At 53.0% G+C, this 8,467-nt stretch overlaps 1 protein-coding gene across 1 annotated transcript in view; it reads right to left on the reverse strand.

The window, feature by feature from the left end:
* Nucleotides 1–637: 637 nt before the first annotated feature.
* Nucleotides 638–8,467, reverse strand: part of PDIA5 (protein disulfide isomerase family A member 5) — a 67,267-nt gene continuing 59,437 nt past the window's right edge. The window contains exons 12-14 of the mRNA XM_034651376.1: nucleotides 7,921–8,021; nucleotides 1,478–1,612; nucleotides 638–1,092 (exon numbers count right to left, since the gene is read on the reverse strand). Coding sequence (XP_034507267.1) covers nucleotides 1,012–1,092; nucleotides 1,478–1,612; nucleotides 7,921–8,021 — 317 coding nt within the window. The 3' untranslated portion in view covers nucleotides 638–1,011. The remainder of the gene's footprint in view (nucleotides 1,093–1,477; nucleotides 1,613–7,920; nucleotides 8,022–8,467) is intronic.

Here is an 8,467-nt window from a genome sequence, read left to right on the forward strand (position 1 = left end):
CCCTGTGGGCGGACAAGACACATCACAGGGTTCTCTGGCTCCGGCAGCACCACTGGGCACAGGGCTGGCGTTAAGTTACCCAGAGATCAGAAAGCACAACTGGTGCGAAAGCCGGTCAGGAGAGAGACGGAATGGAGGAAGGAGGCAGAATGAGACATCAGGGTAGACCAGGAGGCTGGGTGGTGCCCATCCATGGAGAACATGGAGGTAACGTTGGGAGGTTACTGACTGGCGGGGAGGTGGGCTGACCCAGCATCTGCATGCCTCCGGAGAATATGCCCCCCACATCTGCCCTTCCAGATAGCGTGCAGAGCAAGCAACAGCACAGAGGCCGCTTCCCTTCTGCATTCTAGATGCCCCTTTGAGCCTGGGCATGAGCACTGCACTCAACCCTGAACTGGAGACTCAGCTTTTCTATGAAGGGAGAGCAGGGATGGACTGGAGAGAGGAAAAGAGACGACAGAAATAGTTGAAGAAAGAGAAACATGTAAATGAGTTCCAGGAAAACATGCCCAAACTGAAACTGAAATGATCCAGAAAAAGCTAGTACTTGGTGACCATCAGCTGCAGCATCCCATTTTCCCTGATTATGTTAACATATTTCCTCCCCAAACCAGGCATTTCCAACAGGATATGCTGTGGTCTGATCTTCCTGTTCTGCTCTCCGATGGCTGAGAGAGGCAGGGTCCCACGCCACCCTCCTCGTGCCTACTCCCCGCCCTCACAGGTCTCCCGGACAGAAGGGACACCGGCGTGTGGCTCTTCACCTCCCAGGAGAGGACGTGGCATGAGGGACAACACAAGTACCCATCCCTCCATCTCTGTGAGTACAGGCTCTATGGAAACAACCCACACCACCAAACAATTGGTTTGATTTTATTTCCAAAATTGTACAAAATGGCCATAAGCGGCTATAAAAAATTTTGTCTTCAGGACACGTGGAAATGCAGAAAGAACAACAAAACAGGTATCATTCACAGTGTAATGGAAAAACTTTCTCTGAGGCAGAAATTACAACTCTTCCTTCTTCTTCCCTAGTCTCTCATGGTCTCCTTCCCGGAGCGTTCGAATAAAATTGGTAAACCCCAATTCCTGGGGAAGGGGAAGAAAAAGAGAAAAAAACCTTTAACCCATGGTGCAGACGTGCACCCTCTCCCCCTCTCCTGACTCTTCACGTGCTCACTCCTCTGGACGCAGAGAGGTGGCCAGTGGAGGTGGCTGGCCACAGGGGGAGAGTCTGCCTGGCTACAGAGGAGCCCTTGCTGACCCCCCATAATACACCCAGGCTCCAGGAACTGGACTCCAGGACAACCTCTGGGGGCACTCTTCCAGTCAGGCCCATAGCCCTTGCCTTCCCAGCAGCGTGCGCATGGCTGACTTCGGCGGTGTCTGGGAAGCCTCCCTTTGCTGCCCTTCTCAGTGGCTGTCTCCCTGCCCAACGCAGAGAGCTCAGGAGAGATGCCTCTCCCCAGCTTACCGTCCGATCACTGTCATACTTCTCTGCAAACTTCCCATAGTGGTAGTAGTGGAACGTGGGGTAAGCCTTGACGGCCTCCTGCTGACACAGGTCCTGGTTCTTCTCTTTGACGCAGTCCACAGCAGCACAGGCAATCTGTGGGCCCGAGGAAAGGCTGGGTCAGCGCAGGGGGCCTCCCGTCTGAGACCTGAGGCCTGGACCCTCCGCATATAGACCACACCTCAGGCCCATGCCGTGTCCTTTGTCTGATTTTCTCAACAGCAAGGATGAGCTGAACCAAAGCCTCCCCAGCTCAGAGCTCCACTGAGACTGCCACTGCTTGTTTCCAATTCTCGAGGCAGATGGGGAAGGTTAGGGGACTCAGCTTGCAGTGCCCTCAGACCACCCTTTAAAATCAAGAGTATAATGGCCATAAAGGAAATGATGACCTGAGAGCATCTGTAAACACCACAGGTTTTGTGATGCTTTCTGTGAGGCATGGTGGGACTCATTCATTTATCAACTAACACTTCCTGAACATCTGTTATGGGAGGCAGTAGGGTACCAAGGTTAAGTACAAGAGCTTTGAAGTCAAGTTTCCCAAGCGCAAATCTTGGCCTGGCAGCATAGTAAGACTTGCAGAAAATGACCTAGCCTCTTGGTGCCTCAGTTTCCTCATCCTTAAAATGGGAGTAATCACAATACCTAGGTGATCAGGATATTATGAAGACTGAGCAAGAGAATCCAAGGGAGGTGACTCGGCACAGGACCTGACACGTGGTTAGTAGTCAGTAAATGTTCACTGCTATCATAATCACTCCTATGGCCCCAGACACGAGCTCTGTAGGGACTCAGCGTCTGATCAAAGGGGTCAGAGACAATTTCAAGGCACAACAGGAGGTGTGAGGTGATGGAGATGGTCCAGGGTGCCAAGGGGAGGGGCAAAAAGGTGCTCTGCACGGTTGGTTTGCCATCTGAGCAGTGGCCTGAAGGAGGAGGAGAAAGAAGTTCCAGCCAGGGGAGCACATTCCAGGAAACTGAAGAGTTCAGCATGACGAAAGCAAACAGTTTTCAGTCAGAAGGAGGTTCCCAAATTGGCCACTGGCCTCTTCCTGCCCGTTTAACAAATTCCACAGGCTGGTAGTTTTCCCTTATTGTTTATTGTTCTTTCAAAAGAAGAGGGTATAAAGCAGACCTGGGGAACATTCTTTCTGTTGAGGGTCACAAAGCAGGGAAGGAGGGGAGAGGGTTGCTTGATGGCAATACACCATACACAAGCATTACAGAAGAGCGGAGGGCGGACTGCGAAGACAGGCAGCATTTACCCAAGCGCTGCTATGTGCTAAGGGTACAGCGGTGACCTTGAAAAAGTCCAGCCATTAAATGGCTGCCATTCTTACTGCAGGAAAGCACTTAATAGACACATAACAAGTGAGATCATTTTAGAGCCCAGCGAATGCTCTGAAGAAATTAAAAGAGGGCGATAGCCAGAGGGGATGCTTTATGGCCAAGAAGGCCTCTCCGAAGAGACAGTATTTCATCTACAACATGAGTCAGGAGGAGGCAGCAGGAGCATGAAGGCCCGAGCAGGGAGCACCGGCCTGGGAGGACCAGCCCACACCAGGACCAGAAAGGGTAATGAGCACGTGGCCTCTGAGAACCAGGACCCATTAAGTCATTCCGACTGAACTATCACATACATGCCTGAAATTTCAAATTATTAAATAGCCACAAATTATTAAGTAGCCACATGTTTCTATGGCTACGGGTTATTCACATGGGGATGGAGGCCCCCTTTCCAACTAGAACCCTGCAGGCCACCAGCAGTCATGTTTGCTGGTCACTGACCTCGGGCCCAGCGGAGTGGGACCACTGCTCAGGAAGGACAGAGTGAAGAGCGAGGTGCAGCCTGTCCCCTGGTCCCCAGCGGGCCACGCCTGCCCCTCCCCCGCCCTCGCGCTTCCCTCCCACTTCAGCTACATAACGTCTGTACGCTAAGACTTCTTAGAGCTGAGTTTGCAAACTCACTGCACACAATCCATATCTGGCTCTCAGTCCTGTTCTATTTGGCCCACATAGAATTAAAAAAATAAAAATAAACCTGAATTAGCTGCCAACCTAGAAAAAGAGCCAGAAGATTTTATATAAAAGTTTGGCTCTCCAGCTTCTGTTTAAAAGCCAGATTTGATGGCATTTGCCCTGCATTCCCACAGGCAACATGTGGCTGAAGCGGAGGGCCAGCTGTCTCCTTCGGGCGGGTTCAACAAACCGTTTGCTGGCGTCCGCTGGAGCCCGATTCGCTGGGCTGGCAGGTGGGCCCCTGCGGGCTTCTGAGAAGCCCCGCTCACCCTCTAAAAGGCTTTCTGAATTATTTAGAAACACGAGGCAGAGGCTCCTCTGGCTGTCCTCAGCATTCCGTTTCTTGGGGCCCAGCCCAGGGGAGAACGCGCACACCACACAGCCGTCTGCGTCCGGCCCCCGGTGAGGGGCCAAGGCTCCTCGGCTGGGCTGAGAAAGTGCTTGATGAGGGTTGCTCCGGGCTGCTGCTTCCCCTGCAACTGCTTTAAATTATGAATTTAATTTGTATACATGCCCCGAAGCCGTAGGAAATATAGTGTCTAGTTTTATAAATCAACTAAATTAAAAATGTGTATTTATTTGAATCCCCTAAACTAGAATCCCCTAAACCAGCTGCCAGCCACATACACACAGAGTGTTACTTCTGGCTGCAAAGGCTCCTCCACACTCCATTTCTGTGGCAGGAGAGGAGTCGAGTGCGGCTCTTTCTAATCCAAGCGGCTTAGACTCTCTAAAGAAGACAACAAATAAACCTCTTCTCACCTATCCCAATTTCTCCTAAATGCCTGCCCCCTCACACCCACTCCAGATTTACACTGACTGAACTACCGCAACGGAAGTGCACTCTCACTTCTAGATTTGCTCCATGGTAGTTGGTATCCTGCCAGGACCCCCTGGCCAAACACTTGCCACTGGCACCCAGAATTCTCGGCTGCAGGGAGACCCAAGTGAGGTCAGTGATGGACGGGGCTTGAGGACATGTCCCCTGGCTTCCTTGACCTTCGGGTGAGACGATTCCGTCCCTGGTGAGGTCTCCAGGGACTGAACCTAATTACACACGCACTGATTTGCTCATTAACACACCTGCTCGGGCTCCTTTCCTGACCACTCCCCCTTCCACCGTCCCTGAGGCTGCAGCCTGAGACCGTTTCCCAAATAAGCCCCCTACACACGAGTCCCAGAACCTGAGTTTGCTTCTGGGAGACCTGTGACAATGCCAGTTTATCTGGTTCTGAGCTGCCCCTTCCCAGCTGGATGACTTTGGGAGAGACTTCTAACCCCTCGAAGATTCAATCTCTTCCTCTGTAAAATGGGAGACTGATAATACCTACTTGGTTACGCTACTAAGAGGACAACATGACGTAAAGCTCTCAAGCATCAGTGGAAGAGGAGTTTTCAGAAAATATCAAATACTACTGTTCCTTCATTTAGTCAACATTTATAGAGGTTTCAGGCGTCAAGACTGGAGGGAACTCAAGGACAAATAAGGTCCCTACCCTCAGGGAGTTTTCCTTTCTGATGGCCAGACAGCCTTGTCAACGCAAGAGAACACACACACTGTGGCCAAAGTTACAGCAGGTCCCTCTCCTCAGGGCACCTATCCTGGGATGACCTTCACACCTTGCTGTCCAGCCCGACCCCCAGGCTGGGGACACCTGGATGTGCAGTGGGAGATGAGCCCCACCTTGCCGGCCCAGTGGTACCCTGACCCCTGCCTCTACCCACTAGCTTTCTACCTCAGGCCCATGTCCTCTGCGGCCCCTTCCCTGCCGTTGGTTCCCACACGAGCAGCCTGCAGCCCTCTCTCCAGCCAGTGTGTCCACTGCTCAAGCTCCCCAGTAAGCTCCTGGGAGGGGTGGAGGCTCCCTGGAGAAAATATGAGCTGCCTCATGCAGCTTTATTGATTCAGGAAAATAAATCTCTGCAGGAGCTAATATTGACTTTGGCTATGAAAATGGAAGTGAACAACCAAACTGCATATTGATTGGGGAGGGAACAGACACTGGCTTCTGAGGGAAAAATACAATTCTAGCTAAGAGGTGGCAGCACAGGGTGTCCGGGAGAACTGGGAGTCAAGAGACTCTGTTCTGGCTGTCAGTGACCCACGGCTGGGTGTCCCTGGGCAAGGGACACAGCTCCTCTCTGGGCCTGGATCCCTCATGATAGGAGAGGGCTGGATGGGCCACCAGTCCCCAAACACCAGCCAGTGGCCAGTACGAGAGGAAGCTCTTAAAAATTACAAATTCCAGGGGTGCCTGGGTGGCTCAGCCAGTTAAGCATCTGACTCTTGATTTTGGCTCAGGTCATGATCTCAGGGTTGTGGAATCGAGCCCCATGTCGGGCTCTGCACTGAGTGTGGAGCCTGCTTAGGATTCTCTCTCTCCTTCTGCCCCTCCCCTGTTTGCGCTCTAAAAAAAAAAAAAAAATTAAAAATTAAAAATTCCTGGAACCATCCCTAGACTTCTGATGTGACTGTTCTAGGATGGCACCCAGCAATCGTGACACCAGTAATTTTAGTCCCCCAGGCCAAGAGCGAATGCTTCCCTGGTGTTACTGAGAGACATGTCCAGGAACCCCAGGTCTGCCAACTGCCTGGCAGAGAGGGACAGAGAGATTAAATGTGTTCCTGGAAATGAGTGAGGGTGATCTCTGGCTTGGAATAAAGGGAGCTGGAAGGAGAGAAGACAGGAAATAATAGACAGAGGGAATGACCTCAGGAAAAGGCCAGCAACATTATTGGCCCAAGTTGAGATAATTAAGGGAAGGCATATTGGCGTCTCGGAGAAGGAGGGGTCCCCGTGGAAATGGAGTTCCTGTGCATCAGCTGACGGGAGAGGGGAAGAGGAGGACTGGCCCTTGGCTGCTCACTATGGGCACAGCCAGCCTGGCCCTGCTTGGACTGAGGTGATCCCTTCACAGATCCTGTAGCCATGGAGACCTGAGCAGCCAGGGGACAGGGAGACCTCACACCTCAGCCACTCTCCTGTCTGTCCAGAGTTTTCCAGGTGAGGGGTGATGGGAGTCAGTGTGGAATGACTGCCAGTGCCATGCTGGCTGCAGGGAGCAAAGGCTTCCCCACACCAACCAACACCCAGACTGTGAGGGAGTCCTGCTGGGACTGGCCGCCAGGGCTGTGCTGGACCTCCCCGGAGCTCCTGCATATGCACTGGCTCTGGGTGGCAGAGGAGGGTGGGTGGGGAGGGAGAAGGAAGACAGGAAGCCCCTTCTTGCCATGCCCCTCTTGATACAGGCTAAGGGGCAGGCAAAGGAGAAAAGGTTTCTGGTCCTTATGTTCCCTCCTGGTGGGGTGAAGGAAACCTCAAGGGCACAGCCAGACTTTGTGGGTGATGACAAGACATCCTGAGTCCAGGAAAGGATCCTGGGGTCTGAGTCCCAAATTTGTCCCCCTCCCCACACATGTGCCTGTGCCCCAGCCTGGCTCCCTCTGACCTGCTGTCCCAGTACAGCATTCACATGCCATCACTGCCACCCCCCGAGGGCTAACTCCAGTGCCTCCTGGCGTGCGTGTCCAGCCTGCCCTGGCTGCACCTAAGGATCTCACCCAGTGCACGTGTGCACCTTCGGGTCTGGGTGTGTATGAGCATGCTTCTGAGGCCTGTTGGGGGACAGCTTCCTACAACAGAGTCCCAGGCTGGGAAGGGTCTTCATGACCATCTAGAACAGGACCCCAACCTTGGAGAGAAGAGAACTCAAGGCCCAGAGAGTCAGTAGGACTTCTCTAAGCCACACAGTTCAGCAGCAGCCATGCTGCACCGAGCTGGAGTTCCAGGGTCTTCCCCGGCCACACCACTGCTCGGCCCTGGAGTCACACACTGCCCTCACCTGGTAGCAGTCTGCGCTGCCCTGGCTGCTGGAGCTGCCTGGGGGTGCCCTCTCCCCACACTTTAATCCAATCTGCAGTTCTAGTTTGTTAATTTTATGCTTCATCAGTCGGCAGCCACGGGAGCCTTTTACTTCGGTGGGACGAGGCTCTGCAGACAGTCTTGCTCTCCTCCCCACCTTGGCCACCTCCAGTTGACTTTTGTTGGATATTTTTAATGGGAATTTTCAATATATAAGTAATGCATGACTACAAATCCTACTGTAAAAAGATTCAAACGCTAAAAATAAATAGATGACCCCATTACCAACCTTCTTCCCGGGAAGGACTGCAACAGTTCAGTGTATCCCTTTTAGCTGATTTTACAGCAGAAATTCAACCTGCCCTATCCCGCCTTATGAAAATAATGTCCTGGTTCCCAGGAATTCCCTGATCTCAGCAGAGTCTATTCAGGAAAGGGCCTGCATGGAAGGGAGGAAGGTAGAGGAACTGAGGGCGGAGCAAAGTCAGAGTTAGGACAAGAGATGAAGAAGGGCATCCTTACCTTTCGGTCATCTTTGAAGACGTCGGCGGTGGTGGTAAAGTGTGGGATGACCTTCTTACAGTGCGGGCACCCTGTGGGAGAGGGGGAAGGATTGACTGTCGCTCATGCAGGGGAGGCTGCAGAGCTGGGGGCCCGCCCTGGCACTGAACGAGAAGCCTTTCCAGGAGCTTCCCTCCACCCAACAGACTGTGGGGGTTCATGTGACTCCCACCCCTTGCACACCAGACTGTCAGGGTCCATGTGTCAACCCTGCCACTCAGACACTGCCCTGTGCGTCCGCTGTCAGCACAAGGGCTTTGTGGAGGTTCCTGTGCACACATGGGGTCTGCTCTTGCCCCGGGACCTCCCACCCCACATCCTCCCATCATACACCCGAGGAGGCTGGGGGTGGAGGAGAAGGTTACTGTGGTCTTGCTCCGCAAGCTCCTTCCACAGAGCACTGCCCTCGGAGCTAGGGGAGAGAGGGGAGCTTGGGGCTTAGAAAAGGAGGATGTATGCTCAGGATTCTCTGAGTCTGTTACAAAGTCCCCTTCTCCTTCCCTAGGGG

Source organism: Ailuropoda melanoleuca, unplaced genomic scaffold (genome assembly GCF_002007445.2).
Source record: "Ailuropoda melanoleuca isolate Jingjing unplaced genomic scaffold, ASM200744v2 unplaced-scaffold3780, whole genome shotgun sequence".
NCBI lineage: Eukaryota > Metazoa > Chordata > Mammalia > Carnivora > Ursidae > Ailuropoda > Ailuropoda melanoleuca.